The following is a 25,984-nucleotide window of genomic DNA, read 5'->3' on the forward strand; positions in this document are numbered from 1 at the left end:
AGTTTTATCCCTGTGATCTAGAGAATGAAATAGCATTCTGAGATTTATACTGAAGAAATGGTCATTGCATTGATCTGAGATACAGAATGTAGAGGGTAGTTCGGTTTATTCAAAACTTGCACACTTTGAGTGGAGATTGAATTAGAGAAGCCAAAGGCAGACTATTTGATCTGCCAACTGATTAGCATTTTGTTTTGTTTTTCGGTTTTTTAAAAATTATTTTCTTTTTATTGTTTTGCTGAGAAATTTGAAATCCAGCTTCAGAATTATATTGGAATTAGCTTGGATATTATACATCAAGTGAGAATTAAAGCCACTGATTTCGCAGTTTAAATATGTTATTCTGATAGAATATCAATGTCTTCAGCATCTGCATGTCAATGTTTGCAAGTTAATGGTAAAAAATATCTACTGAATGTTTAGTTGCTTTCTTAGTAATTGGTAGCCAGTAACAGTGAATTGTAATTATATTCTATTCCTTTCACCACTTGGGCTTTCCTTTCTGCTGATGAAGTGTGACAAAGATTCCACTTCAGTATAGAATAAAGGTCTGCATGTTGACATTTTCTCAACAGCATGCTCTCGGGAGCCACTTATTTTTGCTCAGTGAGCCAAAGCTGGTTTTCTATGCCCTGAGAATGAATAGGAAAAAAAGGAAGAATAATTAAATATTCAGTAAGATGTATTGCTTGAATATTTAATCTGTTTATACTTTTCCTTACTCAATTCATGTAATTTTCCTTACAACTTGCAAAGAAAATGAGATTTATTGACATAAAACTTTAATTTTCTTACAAGGAATTAACTTGCTGCTTCCCCAGATTTTTCTAAGGAAGGTTCCATCAGGTTGCAACAAAGGACTGAACAGCTGTTACTCACCTTGAACAGTTTTCATTTTAGCTATTTATTCTTTCCAACTACAAATTGGTTTCTCAGTTTGCTTTTTTCATCCTTCTCCAATTCAGTTTTTTTTAAAGTTCTTTAACATCATATGGCTATGAGTGGAAACTGTTTTAGAATTTTAACTATTGAATTATGTAATCAGTTCTTGAAGACTTTTCAGCTGAAAAGCAGTGATAAATGCTTTAAATAAGAGTTTCTGATAAGAACTTTATAAAGATAAAGTATTAGAAAAGACAGCTCTTGTATGAAAAACACTATAGGTTCTAAAATGGTTTTATTTTTTTGCTTCTCTTTGTTTATCTTTTTAGAATAAAATAACATTTATAGAAATGTGATTCAATGTTCAAAGCACTGAAATCATATCTGATTTCAGAACAACAGCATCATAAATATGAACAATTTTATTCCCACTTGCAGAAGCATATGATGACATTGGAAATTGTGGTTACCCTCAGGCTTTTTAAAGTTTGCTAAGATTTGAAAGGGGGACTTCCTAGTTCACTGTTTTCAGCCATTAAGGCATAACATTATGGAAATACAATATAGCATAATATAATCCCTCCGGAGATTAGATTGGCCCCAATTCTGCTATTTTTCATAAAGCCTTAAAGACATATAATAGTTATGTCACTGAGCTTTGGGATCTTGGACATCTTGCCACAATTGATTATAGTTTTACTGATTTATTATTGTTGTTTTATCTTGGCTCCTATGTATTTTTTTTCTATTTTATGATATAATTAACTGTTGTTAGCAGCTAAGAGTCATGTATTTGAAGTGGGAGGCTATGTACGTAAAATTTAAATATAATATTCTTTATTTAAGTATAAATTAAAACAATAAATATTATTTTAAAAAATATGTGAAAGGATTATTTTCCAATTTATTTCCAGATAAAAATAACACATAAAACAAATCTATAAATGTTCTAAAGAATTGGAAGGTTTCTGCTAACCTGGCTATAATGAGCCAGAATTGAAACAAGGATAGATAAAAATAATTCCAAGATGAAAGAGACTAAATACAGTAATTTCAAACACTTGTCAGAGCAAAGTCCTGACAGAACGAAAATTGACAGCTTCAAAGGTTCAAAGACATATCTTCAACTGGAACAGTGCTCTGCAGCCTAGACCTTAGAAGAGTAGAAGTATCAGACATGTGGCCAGTGGACTGCATGCAGCCCACAATACTCCTGAGTGTAATTCTAACCAGATTAAAATGCAATTGGGTAATATTTAAGAAAATAAAATAACAATGTAATAAAACATAGATCTTACTACATTTTAAAATTAATTAATTCGATGTTGCTGAACAAGTCACTATTACCTTGCACGTAGCACACACTTATACCTCTCATGTTCCTTCTCCCATTTGACAGTAGCCAACCCAAGCACTCTCAGGCTTGTACGGCACCTCTCTGCCACTTGCACACTGTTTCCCACTTGACAGAAGCCCCCCAGTTCTACACCATGATCGTGCCATATCTCCCCACTGCTTGCACTCCTGGCAGCAGCTACTGTATTTTGCCTGCCTGACTGCCAGCCAGCCTACTTGAAACCCACTTGTGACTTGCAACTTCCTGCTGGCTTTCCCACTTACTTTAGTTGTGGGAAGCTGGCAGGAAGTTCAAGAATGTGCTCGCTTAATGACACCTGATTCTCACTTAACAGGGATTGCCATTGCTAACCAATGTGGTCATGTGATATTGCACTTTATGTTCACATTGCTTAGTGATGGAAATTCCCGTTCTGATTGCTATCATAACTCATGGACTATCTGGGTAAATATCTCTCTATATAAATATTGAAAAGAAATAATCAGATTTGTAATATTTCTTTTAATGCTTTACTTTTATCCAGTTCATTCATATATGCATACATACATACATATAAAATATGTGGTTTTCTATCTATATATGTACATATATACATATAAAATTATGTGGTTATCCATCTAGCTATCTAGCGTCTATTTATATTGAAATGAAATAATCAGATTTGTAATGTTTCTTTTAATGCATTAGTTATATCCAGTTCATATCATAAATAATATGGTGGTTTTCTAAGTCAATATTTGGCCCATAGGGATCCTTAGTTATGGTTTAGTGGCTCCCCGATTCTATTTCAGTTTGATACCATTGCCCTAGAGTAAATCTGTTTATGTTTCCCAAATTAATATATATACAGTATTAAGAGTGCATATATAATGTACACAATAGGTTTAAGCTTTACAGTCCTATGATTTTTGAAGAATATGCATAAACTTGTTAAGTTGTGCAAGAAACTTACAAGCTTTCCCTATGGTTGCCAAGAGTTATTGTGTACAAAGGCTTTTCTATTGCAGTACTGATAGTCCTTGATTTACAATGGCTATTTAGTGATCATTGCTTCTGTTTAGTTCTGATAGCTTCCTCATGGTCACATGATTGCATTTTGGGCACTCAGCAACTGGCCTATTGTCTAGGTGCTAAACAGTTTGCATATATGCATAATTTTTTAAGACATCTTCAGGGTTATGTTACTTTTCAGGGTTTTTGTGGGGAAGGCTCCATTCTCCAATATTATCATAGAATTCATCAAATATTGTGTTTTTTAAAAATTCTCTTCAAGTTCTAAACATTTTCCAAAATGTAGAACATGCATGCCATGGTAAGTGAAGAAGAACATGAGGTCACAATGCAGCAGCGAGTGAAAATGTATAAATGTTGTTTTAAAAACAATTGCTATTTTCTAATTCTGGTCAATTTTCTGTGCAAAAGTAAGTGGTAGTATACTGAAAACTAATTACATCCTTACACTTTTCCTTGGGGAGAAATAAATAAACGTGATAACCGTCACAATGGAATGTAGAATGCACATGGGCTTTGCCTAAAGAATTCATAATTACCAGTATATCTATTTACTCTTCCATATACCTATTTTTCCCACAAGGATTTTGCATTGCAGCGTAACATAGTTATGGAGTCTTTCTCTGTAGAAGGAAAATGTCTACCCTTGGGGAAATCTATCCATTTGTATTGCATTACAACATAGTGGTAGTGGATCATAACAGATTGCAGCTGATTGTATGGTTAATGTTTCACCTATAAAATGATACAATATTACATTTTTCTTTGGGTCACTTATTGGAAAGAAAACCAAGACATTTTACTATGTCCCTGTTAATAGTTTTTCCCCTCCTAACCTTTGAGAGAAATTCAGACAAGGATTTGCTCTCCCAATCCAAGTCTGTGAGTTAAAGCTATCTTCATTCTCTACTAGCGTGTGGGCGGGGGTAAAGGAAGAGAGGAAATTGAAGCATGACGCCTCAGAGGCTCAATTTACCTTTGGAGTGAATAATAGTGTGTGTGAGGGGGTGTTCTCACTTAGTAGTCAATGAAGCTTTGGCCACAGTGACATTAAAAAGCAAGTTGATACCCTTGGGAATGTAATGTAATGTAATTTGGGCTCTGATCATAAAGATTATCTTCCACAGTTTTCCTACAGTGAAGTTTCAGTTGTGAGAGTAATGTGGAGGCTAGATGTCTATGTTAGTTATATAGCACTGCAGTGATAAGATATATATGGAGCACCGTGCAACCCTCAAACGCTAATTCTTAACTTTGCTGTGAACTTCTTTTTCCTTTCCTTGAGCTATCTCCAAGCATTTCTCCATGGCTACTTAGCCCTTTATGTGATAGGCCCGCAGCCTTCCAGCATACTGAATTTCCCAACTCATAACTCTAAAATGCTTTATTTCAGAGTAGAAAGAGTGCACTATATGTGGCCTATTATATCCATATCAGTTTGCTTATCCTTTTCAAACAGCCATTGTTTTTTAATAGGGTTTTGCCTGGCAGGAGTAGTTCTTAAATCCTGCCATGTAAGAATGGCCAGCTTGAGTTACAGCTGGCTGTACTATGCTGTTCTGATCAAAGGATTCCTGCTTTTTAAAACTTTCTTTTTCCTTTGTTTCTTTGCCCCTTTGTTTTCATATATAGTGGTCCATAATTCAACACAGCAAAATCGTGCAACCTTTGATTTGAAAGATCAAGGTATTAAGTAACTGACCTAGTTTCCTGTTGTTTCTTTGACCTATTAGAAAGACGGTAAGAAAAAACGAAAAGAAGTTTTTGAGTGATAGTCTACACCAGCCTCCTTCTGTCTAGTGCTTTCCAGATATTTTAGATTAGAGCTCCCAGGATTTCTAGCTAACGTGATCAATGGAAAAGATTATAATATTTTTGTTTGAATTTTGAAAAATGGCTTGTCTCTGCTGAAACTTCAAATAGAATTTATCAAACTATGAAAAGTATCCGTAATGAGGCCCATGTTGATTACTGTTGGTAAATCCAGTGTCTTCATCGTGACTCATTAGACTTAGAATAGAGAGGCACAGCATGTGGTACTTCAGATGTTGCTGAATTATAATTCCCAGTAACCCTATGAAACATGATCAGAGGTGAGGAATTGTGCAAAGCTACTGATCCATTCACAGTACTGTCAACTAAAAGGAGGAATGAGATCAAATATCCTTGGCACTGAGGTCCACAAATGTGAATGGTGTCCATTTTGTCTATTAACTTGTTGTCTGTATCCAGTGTTATGTTGTACTTTAGAAGTAGTGGCACTTAAGCATTTCCAAAGAAGGTTTTGCTCTTTTCTTAAGCTTCCCAAGACTGTTGAAGTTGCTGGAAGCTTAATAAAATACTGGGAATTGGGTTCCATTTTTTTCGCAAAACATGAGCATCCAGCAACAATAGCTACCAAATATGAAGGCATACCATCCTGACAACATGGGGCTGTGTTCCAGACTTGAACACTAAATAGTATAAGCATATTAGGAAGGTTGAGATAAAACTGTTCAAACTTGGCAGGGAGCCTAGGGGCTCCATGCTATGTACAAAAAGACCATATAGAAGAAGCAATTATTGTTTACACAAGGGTGGGTTTTTTTAGGATACAGCAAACCTTTTAGTTAGAGTCTGTAAGATATGTGTGGACAGTTTGATGATTAGAAACAGTGCATGGGCATGTGGTATTACGCTTGTTTATGTTTTGTTTTCTCCTCCGATATTGAGTGGCATGAAACAGTCTTGTAAGTAGGTGTGGGTGTGTGGGTGGGTGTTTGTGTGTGTGTGTGGAGAGAGAGAGAGAGAGAGAAAGAAAGAAAGAAAGAAAGAAAGAAAGAAAGAAAGAAAGAAAGAAAGAAAGAAAGAAAGAAAGAAAGAAAGAAAGAAAGATTCTGTTGTTATAGCCAGTCTCAATGGTCTGGTATAACTGATATACTGACACCTACCAAGTAATGCTTTCTTGAACATGATTAATATTAATTAGTATTAAGATCACTAGAGATAGTTCTTGACTTAGAACCATTTATTTAGTGTCCGTTTGAAGTTATGACACTGAAAAAAGTGACTAACAACTGGTCCTTGCCCCTACAACCATCACAGCCTCCTCACAAATACATGATCAAAATCTGTGCACTTGGCAAATGGCAAGAATTTACAATGGTTGCAGTCTAAAAAGGAGGTGTATTCCTGGTTATTCATGTCAGGAAATAAGTACAGGAATATGAAGGGGCTTGTTTTATAAAGAAAAACCATTCAAATCACACACCTTTATCAAATGAACTATCCTGCAATGCATTCTATTGAGAGCCAGACATGGTTCCTACTCACAGAATGAGTCTATTTGAAAGCATTTACTGCCCTTTCCTCGAACAGAAGGTTCTCTTATTTCAATAAAGGAGAATAATTGTAGGTCAGGTTGGAATGAGGGATCCTTGCTGCCCTCTGAGCTTGCTTGTTTTCTTGTAGATGTTTCATTACCCAAACTCGGTTATCTTATTTGCACATATTGTTTCAGTACCTATTTTTCAGGAGGCATAGTTGATCCAATATTGTGGCTGGTTTCTATTAAAAATTAGCATGACATCCTATGTTTTTTTTTTCTTAGCTTGAAAAAGCCCAAAGGTTTTCTGAGGGTTTTTTAAAAAAGACTTTTGTATAAAAGACTTTTGTATTTCTGGCACATTGCCTAAATACTATTATACTGGAGACAATGCTCAATTGAGTCTGTGCTCAGAGCAGTAGTACCTGAGTTCTAATAGTCCCAGCACATTCCCTGTTGGAAAAATTGGGCTTTATAATTGCTGAATCCTGCTCCATCTATTCTTTTTTGTGTGTGTGCGCACATGCCTGTTTTGCTAACATAGAGTGAGTATGCTGCAAGGCACGTCTTTCCCATTCCTGGCACACTAAGAAGATTCCTGTCTGGTTTGGCTTCTGTGGAGCATGTAAAGGCAAGGTTTCTAAGTACAAACATTTTTTTGCTGATGCCCGAAGTCCTCTAAACCCCTTTTAAAATTTCTGAAGTTACCCTGGATTCGGTCTCCTATCCAACACTCCCCCCACCCTTAACAGAGCTTCCCACTTCGGTAATGTGAAAGGTGACTATTACTATTAAAGAGACCACCCATAAGCCCAACAAAACCTCTGAGTGAAATGCTAGTGCTTGAAGTATGTTAGGGTACTAATGAGGACTTTAGTTTTGTTAGTGCAAGTAGACAAGTCAAGGAATTGTGTCCATGGTAACTCCCAATTGATATGTTAATTTGCCTATCCCTCCTTAATGGTTTGAAGAGAGCCAGTCTTTAGCAATATTTGATGTAATGGTTGTCTTTATTTTTAAGGGGATGTACCTGTAGGCAATTATGCATAATACCCATTAAGAAAAATGGAAAGTAGCTAAATATGACACCCTGAACCACACAGTAACAAATCTAGTACTGTGCAAATCTATTTCACATGGTAAGTTTGTGATTCAGCATGTCCTATAAAGACAGAACATTGCATTAATTGGACAAAGCATGGTTCAGTTCATGTTTTTATTTAAATACTTTTATTTATCCTGCCTTTGTTATTTTTACAAATAACTCAAAGCAGAGAACATATCCAACATATCTTCCTCCTTGTATTTTCCTCACAACAGCAACACTATGAGATGGGTTGGGCTGAGAGACTGACTGGCCCAAAGCTGGCTTTCATGGCTAGACATAACTTGAACTCACTTTCTAGCCTGGTGACATAACCACTAAAGCAAACTGGCTTTATCTAACTCACCATTTTTGATGGATAGTTAATAGGCTTTAGGAATGTCTTAGATGTTAAAAAAAATCTATGTTAGAAATCAGTAGTTTCTGTAGAAAATAACATAAAGCTTTATTATACTTTCTTTATTTGAAATGCTTTCTATTGGAATATTTTCAAATATTTTGAGAGCTTTTTGTGGGATGATGTCTTTGAATCAGTGTTGACGCCTAGTGACTGTTTGGACAGGTCACTGCAGTTTTCTTGCCAAAATTTCAGAAGTGGTTTGTCATTGTCTCCTTCTAAGATTGAAATAGTTTGACTGGCCCAAAATCACCCAGCTTACTTTGTGCCTAAGATAGGATTATACCTCATGGTCACCTAGTTTCTAATCTGCTGCCCTTAACCAACACACCCAATTGATTCTCCATATTAAGTTTAATAATGTGATGACTAATCTAATGATATTAAATTTAAATCTGAAGTTGAACCAGGAAAACCATGCTATGGTGCAGGATATATGAATTCAGATTATCTTAAATTAGTGTCCTTCAGATATGCAGAGCTTCAATGTTCAAGCTCCTGAGGAATTATGAGTAAGGATGTCTATTACACTTAAGTACAGAAAGATTTCATTAGATCCCCTACTGAGGTTCTTGACACCATTTCTTGATTTCATCCCATAGACCCCTCCTAACATGAAGTAGTCAAATGTTCAGGTTCAGACATATCCTGGTACTGTGTTGTTTTAGTTCTCTAGTTTGCCAGTCAGGTAGACTTAGACTTACTTAGAATAACTATTATTACTTTGAATGTACACTAATCGGCATACATTAAAATGAAATTTTGTTGCATACAGCTCTCAAAGGGTCACCACCTCCAATATACACAACATAAACATGACTAAATAAATAAATAAAAAATTATGGATATACCCATATATATTATATGACGCAGAGAAACAACATAGTCTAGTTCAGATGTGTACATGTACCCGGCACGAAAAACGAATCTTGCGAGTTTATCAAATGGATGGCATAGGGAACAAAGCTGTTACAGAATCTGGTAGTCCTGCTAGAAATACTTTGAAACCTCTTCCCAAAGGAGAGCAATAGAAACAGACTGTGAAGTGAGTGTATGGGGTCTCTAACAATGTTTGAGCTTTAAGCACATAGAACTTGTAAGCAGTATCTTGAATAACAGGAAGCAAGCTTCCTATAATCTTCTCAGCTATCCTTCTCACTCTCTGTATGGACTTTCTATCTGAGGCACTGTGGCCACCAAACCAAACCCTGAACCCAGTTTGTTAAAATGCTCTCAATTGTGCCTCTGTAAAAAGTGGTCAGGACAGAAAGAGAAAGATGTATTCTTCTCATCTCATGCAGGAAATGCAGAAAAGGCTGAACAGATAATTTCATGAAATCATTTGCAGTTTTTTTGTTACAGGATAAAGTATGAATTTCCCAATAATAAATAATTGAGAAGCTGTTGGCCAGACTTTTATATAATATTACTGTTTATTATCACTATGTTTCATGTAAATACACTGAAGATATTTAGAAATCTGTGTCCTGTATTTTTTATACTAGTAACAGACTTACATAAACTATAGCTGCTTGTTCAGAAAACCAATTACTAGCCACTAATTTTAAATCAGTGTATTAAAAAAAATTCTAAGCTTTTATTGACCTCTGTGAACTAGTATTTTGTGCAATTCCACCATTGTGCTTAAAGAACATAAAACATGTATCATAGATATTTGGGAAAAACATAAACAGGAAGCAACCATTTTCAGGAAAGAGTTTAAATCAGAACTCTTTATTCTGACATCTAATTTGTTTTTTTGAAAAATATGCAAAGAGAATTTACAGTACATATAGCCAACATTCTGTTAAGGGAGACTGTAGTTATGTCTGAATTTGTACAAACCAAGAAAACTCTTCACCTTTTCATCTACCCAGATTAAAAGTCCTGTTTTGTGGGAAGAAGTGTCAACATAGAGGTAAATGGCAAAAAGTGGGCTAAGTATCCCACAACTTTGTCTTAAAAACAATCCTCCCAACTTTATACATCATTGGAACCAAGTAGGGAGAAGTTTATCTAATCAAGTCTGTCCTGGTTAATTGAAAATAGAAATGAAAACTTCTTGCAACCACACCAAAGGAGAAGGGAGTGGGAAAGACTCACACCCAAAACTCATTCACATCAGAGTGAATCATAATTTAGTGTTACTTTCATGCTAATGTAATATGTTGAATAAAAGGTCAAGGTACACTGGATATTAAAAGTCTACACATTAAAATGCCTGGATTTTGATATGTAAAAAAGCAGGCCAAGATAAATCACTTCAGAATTTTTTCCACCTTTAATATAACATATAAGCTGTACAAGTCAATTGAAAAAAACAAATGTTTTTTTTGGGGGAGAAATAACAATAAAAACATAAAATAGCATGATAATATAAGTGTTCATACCCTCTTATAAATGGCTGTGTTCAGAATTAAGCAATCACACTCCAATTGATGGTAAATAGTAATCCGTTCACACCTGCTATCAATTAAAGTGACTCTGATCAAGCCTATATAAAGTTCAGCTGTTCTAGTAAAAGTTTTCTAACATCCAGTTACTCTTACAGCAAAAGCCATGATCTGCAAAGAGCTTTCAAAGCTTTCAAAGGGGTCTCATTGTTGAAAGGTATCAGTCAGGAGAAAGTTAGAAAACATTTCTAAGGCATTGGATATACCATGGAACACAGTGAAGATAGTCATCAACAAGTGGAGAAAATATGGTACAATAGTGATATTATCAAGAACTGATGTCCCTCCAAACTTGATGAAAAAACAAGAAAAAATGGATCCAAGAGAATGCCAAGAGGCCTACATGCCAAGAGGCCTTAAAGGAACTGCAGGAATTTCTCACAAGTATTAGTTGTGCATTGTATGTGACAGCAATCTTCCATATTCTTCATATGTTTGGGCTGTGCGGTAGGGTAGCAAGAAGGATTGCAAAAAACTACATCAGGCCTGACAAAAGCATGTGGAAAGTTGTGTTATGGCCTGATGAGACTAAGGTTGAACTTTTTGGCCATAATTCTCAAAAGTATGTTTAGTGCAAAACCATTCTGCTTCACCAAAACTATACCATATCCACAGTAAAACATAGTAGAGGCAGCATTACGGGGCTACTTTGGGGCTTTAGTCAAGGTGGAGGGAATTATGAACAGTTCCAAATGTCAGTTAATTATGTGACAAAACCATCAGGCTTCTGTTAAAATGCTAATGATGAAGTGGAATTTCACCTTTCAATATGACAATAACCCAAAGCATACATCCAAATCAACCAAAGAATGACTTCACTGGGAGATGATCAAAGTTTCAGAGTGGCCCAACCAGAGCCCAGACCTAAGTCCAGTTGAAAATCTGTGGAGTGATCTGAAGAGTAGCTGTGCATAGGAGTTGCCCTCACAATCTGATTTGGAGTGCTTTTGCAAGGAAGAGTGGACAAAGATTCCTAAGGTAAGATGTGCCATGCTGATGGGCTCTTCCCGAAAATATCATAAAACCAAAAGGTGTTTCGATGAAGTATTAGTGTAACCATGTTATTGTAAAAACAAATTATTATTTCCCCCCTAAAAGATTCCAGTTTGTTTTTCAATGAATTGTAGAACTTAGATGTTTTATTAAAGGTGGAAAAAAATCTGAAATGATTTATCTTGGTCTGCTTTTTTTACATCTCAAAAATGGGTGTGTAGACTTTTTATATCCATTGGACTTTTAAGATACTTTTACATAGTTTAATACACTCCAGAAGATCTTCAGGGAGACTCTGCCTTCTTCTTACTTTCTTTGGAAACAAGGAGCACTGTGCTACTGCGAGATCAATTATAGAGCCATTCTTCCTTCTAGGAAAAGTACTGCAGTTCTGTCACAATAGCCAGCCAATTGGGCATTATGGAATATTTCAAATTACCTATATTCTCATTTGTAAGTTTTGATGGTTTTATATTAGAGAAGGCCTGACTTTGCCTCTGAAATGACTAATCTATTCATTCCACACATTTTCTGAAACCACAGTTTTCTCAATCAGCTAAGTTCCAAGACACAGAAATCAGGGCACATTTTTGTTCCAGCTAGTAGAAATGAAAGCTCCATGAAAATATACCCTTTTCAACTGTTCATTATACAGTATATATTCTGTATCAAATTAATTTTTAATATTCCAATCCCTAGTTGATTGGGTAGATAATTGAGTCCAGTACTATAGCTCCTCTTGTAACTCCTCCAGAGATATTGATGCTTTTTTGGGAAGAAATTATATAAGATGATAGTCCAATATGTCATTAGTAAGAGATTCACAGTTGTATAACAAAAAAAATCTTGTAGTTTCTTAAATATTCAAAAAGTTTGAGGACTGTTTGGGACATTTTAAAGTTTTATATAGAGCAGATATGCTACATAGCCATACCTTTTCAAAACATTACTCAAGCTTAATTTCATTTTTAACTGTACACAAAATGTTATATTCTATTCATAATATGTAATTTCATTTTTAACTTTACACAAAATATTATATTCTATTCATAATATGTAAACCAAGAAGGCCCCTAGTTTGGATGAGTTTCCAATAGAATGGTATCAAAAATGCAGTAAACTCTGGATACATATATTGTTAAAAGTATGTAATGAGTTCTTTATAAAATTATTATTTTAATTATTATTTTTATGAGACTGATGTAATAGCTACATTGCAACTAAAATTGATCAAATTGTTTGATAACTTTGTTAAATGTAGATGTAAAAATTTTGACTGCAAATCCAGCACATAGGTTGCAGAATTTGTTCCTTTGCTGGTTCTGAAAAATAATAAAGATGGCACTACATATACTTCACTGGAGAGAGGAATTTCCCTAGATTTAATTGATGTGGGGAGTAGCCAGTGAAAAGGGTCTATTCCTGAATTAGGCACCCACTGCAACTCAATTTAGAAGGACACCTGAAATAGCCTTTTTAGATATCTTAGGTTATAAAAACAAGCATAGGTGAAAGTGCATTTCTTAAGATTCTGTGGTCTCAAGCCATGAAGGTTTTTATAAGTTAAGACCAACACTTTGATTTGGGACCAGAAAACACAGGAATGTAGTGAAAATGATAAAGAACTGGTATAATAGATTCATACCCATCACCCATTCCAGTTAGTATTCTTACCATTGCATTGTGTGCTAAGTGATATTTGTGGATCATCTACAAGTTCAATTCCCCATTTAACACATTATGGTAGTCTAAATGAGAAGTTTCTGGGACATCTTATTATCTTTGCAGAGCTATATCTAAACTGGAGCACCAGTAAAAACTGGTATAGGTGCTTCATATCATGGAGGCCACTTATGTCCACAATGTTAAAGGTGGATTTAGAATTAACCCAAGCCATGAATCTGATTCGTTGCAGTCCTATCCAGAGCAGATTCAGTTTCTGTCCTTGGTGCAGATGAACAGTGCATGTCTGTCTTGTCTGGATTGAAATTCATTTTGCTGGCACTCATCCAGTTCATTACTACTGCCAGACTCTGATTCAGCAGTTTTACCATCTCACCTGAATTTGATGAAAAACAGAGATAGAGCTAAGTATCATCAGCAGGCTGATCACATTTTAGTCTTAACTTTAGGATGATCTCATTCAGCAGTTTCTGGTAGATGTCAAACAGGGAGGGTAAAATAAAATATTTCATTATATGCCACAGAGTAAATGCTATGTGTTTGAGCAGAAATTTCCAAGTATCACCTTTTGATTACTTTTACCTAGATTTGAACAGAACCACTTTAAAGATGTTCCACTCGTATCTTGCTGGGACTTTCCAAAAGGCTATAATCACAAATGGCATCTAAACCACTACAATGGTCATTTTCAAATGAAGATATTTTCAAATGAAGGCTTAATGGTCATCTGTCAGAGATTATGTACTGGAACTCTATGTTTGGAGGTTAGGATGGATGAACTCTGAAGTTCTTCTAATTCTTATGATTTTTATGAACTCAAAGATAATTGATATCCTCCGCCCTCAAAAGGAGAAAGTTGTCAGCAACTTCCTGGAACAACAGTGTTTTCCAGAGTACCTATAGTTGATTTTGAAAATCATAATCTACAGAGAACAACAAAGATGGTAAGGATTTGGGGACTAAATCCTATGCAGAAGAATTAAAGGAATTTGCTATGTTTGTCCTAAAAAAAAAGAAGACTAGGGGGAAACACGAGAGTTGTCTTTCAATACATGAAGAGTGGAAGGTGTGGATTTATTCTCAACGGCGCCCAAGAGTAAATCAAGAACTATTGCTTAGTAGCTCCATTTCCAAGTTTGAAATAATAAGACATTTCCTGACTGTGAGAATTATTAAAAAGTTGAATACCCTGCTTCCTTAAAACCATGGGAGCTCTACCACAGGAGATTTTCAAAAGAGGTTGGCAGCTATTTATCCAGAATGGCATGATCATTCCTGCACTTAGCGGGAGATAAGACTAGAAGACTTCCAAGATCTGTTTCCCTAGGATTCTCCTTGGCAGGGTTGGTAGGGATCAACAAGAATAATTATTTTATGAATTTTTTCACTTATTTTAACCTATACAAGCATACAAATGCTTGCTGGCTTGCTTGCTAGAGTAGTCTGTAGAGCCACATGGTGCTGGGGAGAGAAGATAGCTAGGCAAATGAATACTTGCTGACGCTTCCTGAAGTAGGCTGAGGCTTCCCATGGCGCAGCAAATAAGCCCAGAACTGCATGGTTCTGGGACTGCTTGCTACGCCAAGGCAGCATGCAGCATGATCAAAAGAGCATTGATGGACAGGGAGATAGGGGAGTGAGAGAATTGATGAACCACATAAAATCCTATCCCCTGAATTTTGATCACATGATTGAGAGGCAATGCAATGGAATAGCTTTGGACATGGGTTGTAAATCAATTTTTTTCAGCACTGTCATTATTTCAAATAATTACTGCATGAATGTTTATAAGTTGAGGATTATCTGAATACTAGGTTAGTGATAGTGTATGTACAAATATAACTTTAGGCAGGATTTGTTCAGAAGATGAAGATCAGGAATTAATGTGCAAGAAGAATAAGGGAGTGCAACCCTGTTAAGTGTCGGACAGTTCAAGAGTAGAATTTTATGATGCTTGGGTAATTATTTACTATAATTATAAATACATAGTGAAAAATTACGTTAAAATGTCAGTGGGTGGACATTTGCATTTTATTAATAGAATTGTAATGACCGTTAATAAGTCCTGCATGGTACAAAATCTAAATAAGGGTCCAGGACAACTCATCTCGGCTGGCTTGCCCTGGCCAACTCAGTGCAGGACAATTTGACATGGCCAACTTGCTGCAGGACAATTCAATGAGGGATAACTGTACTGTTATCCACCAATGTTTCTTTGACATTATTTTAATTTTTGTAATTTAATTTTTGTAATTTTGTCCCTCCTTTCGCATCCTTTCTTTAATGATTCTATACCATTTCTTGAATATTTCAATAAAAAGAAATATTGAAGAAATGGTGGAATAGAATCATTAAAAAAAAACAATGCTAAAGGAGGCACAAAAAAGAATGCTAAAGGAGGAACAATGAGGGACAAAATGTGAGTGACAAAAATTTGAGTAATGTTGAAGAAACAGTGACGGATAACAGTATAGTTATCGCTCATTGAGTTGTCCTGTGGTGAGTTGGCCAGGGTGAGTGGTCTAAATAATACTAAAGCAGCATAATAGTAAAAAAATAGTATTGCAATCATCAGATATGAAATTAACTTCTTTCTCTTTCTCTCTTTTTAAATGAACGATATAACACTTGGGGTTTAAATTATTTTCATGGTTATAGCAACTGATCCAAAGCTTGGTGAAATAAAATGAAATTTTTATTAACTTTGCTGGTCTTTGAATTAAGCCCTTGGGGCATTGTAGTTTGATTCTGGTTGTCTCTTTATCTTGTCATCTCTCACCATGCAACAACAGATCCCTTTCCCTGATTTGTACAACACTGACAGCACAGTATTTGTATCCACAATCATCCAGCAGCACTTGTCTAAAAATAGCAAGTAGCTGCAGAGGAGAAAAAAAATCAGAATCCAGTTGTATGTTTATTTAAAAACATTTGCTGTATATACAACTCCAATTCTAAAACACACCGGATGGTGTACAAAATTATAATATAACATTGAAATATGAAAACAAAAAACTAGAAGGTTGTCCATAGTTTTTCACAAAGGGTAAACAGCTTTCATTGCCTTGAAATGTCAGGCAAAAAAAGAGCCATGCTTATCTCTGGGCAGTATATTTTATAATGTGGGAGCCTCTACCAAGAAGGCTTGCTTTCTGACCCACACCCATATGCTAAAGTCAGATTTAATAAAGCAGTTCCCAATGCACTGAAAAATGTTTGGTATTACTTTGGTGTATATTGTAACTACATTAGTAAGCAATATTTTAATGTATTAAAAATTTCTAGGTCCAGTGCCGACCTAGAAACCAAGCAATGGTGAGTTCAACTCCCATCTTGGGCATGAGAGCTGGCTGAATGACTTTGAGCCAGTCATTCTCTCTCAGTCCAGCCCAGTCACAGGGTTGTTGCTGAGGAGGAAATAGGAGATGGAAGGTGTATTGGATGTGTTTGCTGCCTATTTGTAAAAATAATAAATGCAGTATATAAACAGAAAAAAAACCAAAATGCAGTTTCTGGTCTATAATTCATCTTGAATCCCAGCTATCAAGTTCCCACATAATTTCTTTGTTCCAGAACTGACACTGTTGTCACTTTACTTTCTCTACAACTTCCTTCTTAGACTGATGCAGACTGCAAGCATGGCAATTACAACTCTGATAGCTTTTACTGACCTTAAAGCAGAGATAGAGGGTGGTTATTTACTCAGAGAACAAAGAATTTAAGAGAAATTTCTTTGCCTTGTAATTATGCCTAATGATGCAAGCTCCTAGCCAAAACAGGAATACCAAAAATAGTTTTAAGACAGTCAAACACCAGAGATTTCCACAAAAGCCAGTCTAGCTTAGGGTCTGATTTCAGGCAATGGGCAGGAAGTATCTGGAACACATTCTTTATAGCCAGAATTCCTGGCTATGCTTAATTAGAGCAGTTAATGCCCCTTCCTTTTGAACTGTACTGACCTTTACTGCTTAGCTCTCTTTAGCAGGCGGCATGAGTTAGGACTTAACACTCTCCTGAGGTCAGGCTCCTTGCTTTTGGAATCAGTGGTCATCTGGGCTGAGTTATTCACCAGTGCCTGACAGCTTCCTGAACTGTAGGCTGGGAATGTGAGGTTTTCTTCTGTCTCCAAATCTCTGGAATCAAAGGAGTCTAGAACAGTTTCTCTAAGGTAGGCCCCTTGAGGATCAACCAATGGGAGCAAACTAGCACCTCTCTCAAGGAAACTGGGAGACATTTCTATTTTGCAGTGAGGTATTGACTGCAGCCCAATAAAGAACTCCTAGTTCCTTCCCATGCCATTTTAACTAGATAAATGAGTGGATCATATTCACAAACTATCATGCTTATCTCCTAGTTTTTCACAAAACTTGTCCACTTTTTCACAATCCATAGACTCAAGAACCTTCCAAATAGCATTCCAAGTAGATGTTATCTGTATCACTTCATTGGATCTCAACCATCCAGCTTCAAACTCAAGAGTGGATTTTATTATTTTATTTACGAAATATCTTAGCAAATTTGCACACCTTGAACTTGGTGATTCAAATCCAAATATTTTCATTTTTATTGTTTGTTTAATAGGAATTCAAATCGAGAAATGTTTGGAAAACTGCTGAGATAAATTAACTTGTAATTAATCAATTAATTTAAAAACATTCTATGCTCTGAAATTTAGTGTGGTCTAGTGGTTAAGTATCAAGCTAAAAACCAAGAGAATTCTAGTCCTGCCTTCAGCATGAAAGCCAGCTGGGCAACTTTTGACCGGTTATTCTCTCTCAGCCCACAATGTCATTGTTATTTTTCACCCCTAAAAGATTTCAGTTTCTTTTTCAATTAAATTGTATGGCTTATATGTTATATAAATGGAAGAAATGGTGAAGTGATTTATCTTGGTCTGATTTTTTTTACATCTCAAAAACAGAATCCATGAGAAAAAAGAAGCCATTTAGGTCCAATCTGATCCAAAGCCTTGGCCATCCTCTCATTGAAAAAAATATATGGCCAAGGACTCAGCTGGATCATGAGGCAGACCAAGAGGAATAACTCCCAACTCCCTCTGGATCCATTAGTAACTGGAATGGATTGATCATATATATATATCAGCTTTGTTCGGATATTTTCCCATGTCATTATAGTTGTGCTTTTAAAGTTGTAGCAACGTTTCGGCAGAATCTCATCTGCCATCATCAGGTTTCTGTATTGTGCTCGTCTGTGAGTCAGACTTTCACAGCCGTTTCAGTTTTAAATTTGGTGCTAGCCTACTGCTTTTTTCTTCATCCTGATTGGTTGAGAGTCTTGGTCTGTGTTTATTGGTCTTGGAGTTTGCTGTGTTCTACTTGATTGGTGTTTCTAATATCTTCTGTCTGTTTTGTGGCTTTTTTTGTCTTGATTGGCTGGCAACATTGTGTTCCTGTATTGCAGGCTTTTAGTGCAGCTTGGCTCCGAGTAAATGGACGGCTATCATTTATTAGGAAGCTAGGTTTCATCTGGGTGCCTGGTTGGGGTGTGTTTGAGCTGGAGGTATTGGGGGGATTTGTTTGTGCCCAGGTGTTTTCCTGGCTTGTGGTGTGGAGATTTTTGTGTTTGTGAGTGCAGGCTTCCAAATAATTGACAGTCTGGTGGAATCATCTCTTGTATTCATGCTTTCAGGTCTTTTTTCAGTCTCTATGGCTTCTCTGATAATTCTGCAGCTGGGGTTTTCTATAGTGGCTAGGGTTTTGGTGCCATTGAAGTCGATGCTATGACCTGTGGCTTTCATGTGTTGGACTAGTGAGGAAGTGTGTTCCAGCTTTTTTACTGCATTTTTGTGTTCATCCATGCAGGTACTTATTCTTCTATTGGTCTGTCCAATGTATGTGACAGGGCATGATGCACAGGGAACTTCATATATGCCTTGGTTTTCCAGGTCAATTTTATCTTTGGGGTTTTCTAAGGGTGGCTGCTATTTTTCTGTCTGTTTTGAAGTCACATGACCACCAAGCCACACCCACAAATTAGGCCACACCCACACTACCGATTGTTAAGAAATTTGAATCCCACCTCTGCAAGTAACTGTATTTGCATAACCAACCAGTTTTTCATTACCCCTCCACCATGGCTCATTCACTTTTAATCCTACATCATGCTAGCCACTTTATTTAGCTGAACAAATGAGTTAACAGCTCATAAAAGTGTGTGCTTTTTAGTAACATTTATTAGTGGGAAAAGATGCTACGTCACTCCTTCTGAAAGTCTTTAAAAGAAGTCTATGTTTATCTCATCATAGTTAGAGTATCTAAGGCAGAAAGTCATCTCAGTCATTATTCCCAGGTTTGAGAGTTTCCTGCCAACCAGACTAGCTTTGTATTTGATAGATACCCTTTCATTAGAAGGCAAAAAACAGGATTATTCAGACAGGAAAATATTTTGCTGAATTGGTTTATTTATTTAGTGTGTTACTTGGATATTTGTATTTTGTTTTTAGATTATTTTTTCCCCTAATACAATAAGTGGAAAGGTAATATTTGTACTGAAATATATATTTGATGTTTATTTTGGCATTTGAAAACTAACTCTGGGTGCCTTGCTACTTTTTCTTATTTTAAAACTTTCTCATGTGATAAAAGATTTTTCAATTAACAGCTCATTATCTTGGTAAATATATCAAGATTAAGCAAAACATGCAGCATTTCTGTCAAGCAAAATGATAAGTGTATATTTAACAGTTCTTGGAATCTACAACTTGTATTTTATGTAAGTTAATCACCCTATAACTAGAAATAATAGTTTCAGAAATGGCTGTTCCTTATCCAGTCTGTCTTGTGAAAGGATAATATTTCCTAATTAATTCTTTGTTTCTTGACTATATGTAACCTCTATGACAACTTTATCTGAATCTTCAATTTGTTGATATATAAGCAACTGAATGTTAACAGCAATTTCGTATTGAGACTTATTTATTTTTTATAAGCATAGATCTGTAGATATTATATGTGTTTTCCAGAGTGTGTGATATCTTAATGTCTTTCATAGTGGCTGACCCTGATTTAATTTTCTTTCTTTATAGCTTTAATAGTGTGCGTCAAGGAACTCATATTTTGTTCCGAGAGTTCAACTTTGTCCAAGCTACACCCCATAATAGAACATCCTTTCTAAGGACTTTTTGGCAATGCTTCAGGACAGTGGGGAAAAATGGAGGTGAGTCTTTAAATATTTGTCTTAATTTTAAGCCAAAAGTGATAACTGTGATAACTTTTTGTCTAAAATTTTTGAATCAGTAACAAAATCTGCAAATTTGCAGTGGTTTTAAATATACTTTATATTCTTTTTCATGGAGAGATTGAGTGGATGTTTAGACTGGATTTGACTTTTCTATCTACCTATCTAGTCCTTCCCAAGAAACCTGGGAGAGGCAGATGCTATTTTATGGTGTTAAAGGTCTTGTCACAGGATGTAATTTCCAAATAAAGCTTTTAAATAGTACCATTCTTACTGAGAATCATGGAGGAGGCTCCATGATGTCATGTGTTGCTGAGCTGCCTCTAGCATCAACTGGCTGAAATCTGTGTAGTGCATAATGAAATCATACAATTATCAAGGCATTCTGGAGTGAAACATAATTTCCAGTGTTAGAAAGCTATGTCTCAGTTGCAGGACATGGGTTCTCCAACAGGATAACAACCTAAAATATACATCTAAGAGGACCAAAGAATTGTGAAAAGCAAATATTAGACTGTTCTGAAGGGACCTGATTTGAGTCTTGATCTGGATCCAATAGATCATCAGTAAAAAGAGATGAAACTCTGTTAGTGTTTGGGGATAAACCCCTGAGCTGAGTGCACAGCAGCAGTCAAGCCAGGAAGCCAAATGAGAATGAGGCTGGGCCCTAGAGTATACACACACTTGAGACAAAAACACTGTTTGTGGTTGTAAATAGATATTTAATTCATACAGAGATTAAGAATAGTCATTCAGTCCATATGTCAGTATCCAGTTTATCAATCCAGTTATCAAGTCCATTTACAGTAAATACAATGTCCTTATCTGCTTGTAATCTTCTCTCTATGATACCTTTCTCACCAAGACAATGCTGAATCCTCAGCTCACTAGGCAAACAGTCCTTGTGTTCAGGTGAAATGGTATCTGGCACAGTAGCCTCCAAGGTAAGCAGATAGACCAACACAGTAGGCAGCAGACTAGGAACAGTAACCAGGTGCATCCAGAAGCCGGACTCAGACAGTTGCATCCAGAAGCCGGGGCTATTACGTTTCCCCTCCTACCTATATGGCTGCCTGCAACCGCACCCACAATGACATTGCAGTTTCTAGCTTTAAAGCTACAAGCACTTTAATCCTAGTTTTACATATTTATTCAACCCAAACCAGTTGGAGTATTCATATACCCAACATTCTCCCCTTTTGGGTGATATAAATATGCAATGCTTTCACAATCTGAACCCATATTTTTCACAATTCTCTAGATGCTTAATAGCACCTTGGGCTTTAGTAAAATGATCAGCTACATTGTCCTCCGACATGCAGTACTCCAGCTGTATCAATTTACTCTGTACAGACTGTCTTACATTAAGATATCTCAAATCTGTATGTTTACTTCTCGTTTTAACTGCAATATTAGTGGCCATTTTAATTGCTGCCTGATTATCTTCATGTACAACTATAGGGTAATTTACAGTTATACCCATATCCTTCAACATTTGTTTGTACATAATCAACTCAGTACACAATAAAGATAAACAGGAGAATTCTGCCTCCATAGTAGACAAACTTATATGCTGTTGCCTTATAGACTTCCAGCCTATTAATGTCTTACCCAGCATTATGGCTGTTCCTGAAGTCGACTTTCTAGTATCTCTTTCTGCTGCAAAACTAGCATCTGCATAAGCACTCAATATGAGATCACCTTCTGGTTCTAAATACAGTGCATGGTTTAATGTACCTTTAAGATATCTTAGGATTCTTTTCAATGCTATCCAGTGACATTGAAGTGGGTCATTATTGTGCCGTGCCAGCTGATTAATACTAAAAGCAATATCTGGCCTTGACCAATTGCTAATATATGATAAGCTACCAATCAAGGATTGATACAGTTCCTTATCACTTTTGGGACTTTGTGTATCCATTTTGCAAATATCCTGACTCATTGGAGTCTTTACAGGCTTACAAAGTTCCATTTTATAATCCATTAGCAATTTAGATATCTTATCTTCTTAAGATATCCTAAACCCTTTCTGTGTTCTCAGTATATTTAAACCTAGATATCTCTTTATCTCACCTAATTGCTTGATTTTTACTTTCTTGGCTAATGATGATATTATTTCATTTGCTTCATCATTAGTCTTAGTTATCAGAGCAATATCATCAGTAAACAACAATAATAATGATATCTTCCCATGTTTCTCTCTCTTAAATAGACATGGGTCGGCTAAACCAGCTTTAAACCCTATATTGGTCAGTTCCTTCACAATATACTGGTTCCATTCATAGCCCGATTGTTTAAGACCATAGAGGCTCTTTTTTAACAACCAACAATCATTATTATTATCACCTTTCAATCCACTAGGCTTTTTCATATATACAGTATGTCTTAGTGGAGCATGCAAGTAAGCAGTTTCCACATCTAAATGGTTAACTATATACTTCTTGCTTGCTGCCCACACTAAGGCTGCCCTTAAAGTTGCTGCTTTAAGACTAGGTGCAAATACTTCATCATAGTCTTTTGCACTTTGTCTAAAGCCTTGGGCTACTAGTCTTGCCTTATGGATTGTGTTTCCATCCTTATCTGTTTTTATTTTAAAAATCCATTTGCAGCCAATGGTTTTTTCATTACTAGGTAATCTCACGTTTTCATATACTTGCATATCCTTCAGAGACTTTAATTCCTTATTAATTGCTGCATACCATTTTTCTTTCTCTTTAGAAGGATATCTTTTAATCTCATCCACAGTACTTGGGATTCTATTTTCCTGGCACACTGTGTTAGCCTGGTATCTATCAGGCGGTCTAGAAATACGTGTAGTCCTTCTGGGTATTACTGGGCTTGTATGAGGACTTCTTTGTGTTACTACTTGGTCCTTTTTCTCATCTTGCTGAGCTATTTCTTCCTTTTCTTCTTCTATGGGCACTATCTCTTCCTGTACTTCTCGCTTTACATTTTTCTTAAAGTTACAGGGATACTTAATGGGATTTCTGTAGGATTCAATAACCACCTCTTTATTGTTATCCTGCTCTAACTTATCCCATCCTACGTGCTCTAGAAATTGGGCATTGGCACTACATAACACTCTAGATGTGCCTTTCTCCCAAAATCTATATGCCCTATGGTTAGCTTGGTAACCAACGAAGAAAAATTGTTTAGCTCTATGTTGCCCTTTACGCCTGAGTTGTGTAGGGATATGCACCCATGCTGGTGCACCAAATGTGTGCAGGTAACTCAGATCAGGCTTCCTGCCATGCCACATGGTGAATGGTATTTCACCAGTGGTTGAGTTAACCACATTATTTAATAAATGATTAGCACACATTGTTGCCTCCCCCCACAAAGAATCAGGTAATCCAGAATCAGTTAACATAGTACGGGTCATCGCCTGCAATGTTTGGCCTCGCCTTTCTATAAATGCATTGTGTTGTGGTCTGTATGGTGCAGATGTCTTATGAGCTATTCCAGCTGCCTTTAACCTATTCTGGAATTTGCTATTTACAAATTCCGTACCATTATCTGTCACCAAGGTTATCAGTTGCCGTTTAGTTTTTCTTTCAGCAAACTTTAACCAGTTGAAGAAATGTTGATATGTTTCAGTTTTGCTTTTCATTAAGTAGCAAAACCCATATCTAGAGTAATGGTCCATAATGCTCAGTATATATCGAGCACCCCCCATACTGGGTTTCTTTGGACCTATAATGTCTGCAAATACAACTTCTAAAGGTTCTGTAGTTTTGAAACCATTTAGCCTATTTGCAGGCATTATTTTACTCTTATCTTCACAACAGACATTACAACGCAAATACTTATCACAGTGTTTTAACCTTATACCTTCAGATAACTCTACTGTACGTTTTAGCATTTTAAAATTCACATGCCCCAAACGCCTATGCAATAAATGGATACATTCATCATGAGGCTTGGTATTATTAAATACAGTCTGTGCCTCCCCTTTCTTACTATCATGTAAGACATACAATGCTCCATTTAAAGCTGCAGTTACCTTTTTGTTATCCCTTTCCAGTGTGCACTTATTATTCTTAATATCACAATTGCTAAACATGGCCAGTTCAGAGGATTTCTTTGGCTTCTTTAAATTCTGGCTTTTTCCTTTTTTGCAGAATCTTGCCAAATGTCCTCTGCCTCCACAATTAAAACACTTTTTAATTGTGTATGCCGTCGAAGATAAATTCTCTTCTTCCGGGTGCTTTACTTTACACAGCTGGTTTCTCTCAGGCCTTGAAGATAATTTCTCTTCCTTATTAGGCTTATCTTCCCTTAGCTGTTCACGTTCACTCCTTCTCCTGGCTTCCTCTAATAGTCTGCCGGTAATCTCAGTTACTGATAAACTGTCTTTAGGCAATACCTCTAAAGCAGTCACAAAATCATCATAGCTTCGATCCAGAGAAGACAATATGATGTATACTTGTTGCAACTCATTAAATACAAGCTCTTTTTCTTGCAGTTGTTGAAAAATGCTTTTCATACAGTTTAAATGAGTCAACATATCTCCATTTATCTCAAGATGTGTTCTAAACAGCTTCCGTGTAAGATTAATATGAGCTCCTACACTGTCTCGAACATAAATTCTTTTAAGACTATCCCAGCAGTCTGCAGCATTTTCCACTCCACGGATATGAATGAGTTGCTGGTCAGACAGGGTGAGACCTATGATGCACAAAGCCTGCTCATTCTTTCTTTCATAATCCTGTATCAGTTTATAATCCTCTTCATCATTGGGATTTAAGTTTGATACATCTGGTGGGTTTGTAATTATGTCCCACAAACCTTCTCTTCGTAGCAGTAAACTGCACTTCATTGACCATGAAACATAGTTTGTTCCATCTAGTCTGGATATCATGGACAGACTTGGCAAATTTACTTGTGCCATTGCTCTGGAGAAAAATAACTATTTAACAAACAGTTTGTCTTTACAGCAATGTGTAACTCTTGACCAAAACTCTCACTGGTATATCCTGGTTAGCTAGACTGTGCACACTGCTGGGCCCATAACCAATGTTAGTGTTTGGGGATAAACCCCTGAGCTGAGTGCACAGCAGCAGTCAAGCCAGGAAGCCAAATGAGAATGAGGCTGGGCCCTAGAGTATACACACACTTGAGACAAAAACACTGTTTGTGGTTGTAAATAGATATTTAATTCATACAGAGATTAAGAATAGTCATTCAGTCCATATGTCAGTATCCAGTTTATCAATCCAGTTATCAAGTCCATTTACAGTAAATACAATGTCCTTATCTGCTTGTAATCTTCTCTCTATGATACCTTTCTCACCAAGACAATGCTGAATCCTCAGCTCACTAGGCAAACAGTCCTTGTGTTCAGGTGAAATGGTATCTGGCACAGTAGCCTCCAAGGTAAGCAGATAGACCAACACAGTAGGCAGCAGACTAGGAACAGTAACCAGGTGCATCCAGAAGCCGGACTCAGACAGTTGCATCCAGAAGCCGGGGCTATTACGTTTCCCCTCCTACCTATATGGCTGCCTGCAACCGCACCCACAATGACATTGCAGTTTCTAGCTTTAAAGCTACAAGCACTTTAATCCTAGTTTTACATATTTATTCAACCCAAACCAGTTGG

General features: G+C 36.3%; 1 protein-coding gene across 1 annotated transcript in view; it reads left to right on the plus strand.

Annotated features, from left to right (window-relative positions):
• The window catches only part of CSTPP1 (centriolar satellite-associated tubulin polyglutamylase complex regulator 1), a 146,076-nt gene that overhangs the window by 34,659 nt on the left and 85,433 nt on the right, over nt 1-25,984 (plus strand). Inside the window, exon 3 of the mRNA XM_026707954.2 lies at nt 20,231-20,361. Coding sequence (XP_026563739.1) covers nt 20,231-20,361 — 131 coding nt within the window. The remainder of the gene's footprint in view (nt 1-20,230; nt 20,362-25,984) is intronic.

The sequence above is a fragment of the Pseudonaja textilis genome, chromosome 1 (genome assembly GCF_049901715.1).
Source record: "Pseudonaja textilis isolate UNSWEBS1 chromosome 1, rPseTex1.2, whole genome shotgun sequence".
Lineage (NCBI taxonomy): Eukaryota > Metazoa > Chordata > Lepidosauria > Squamata > Elapidae > Pseudonaja > Pseudonaja textilis.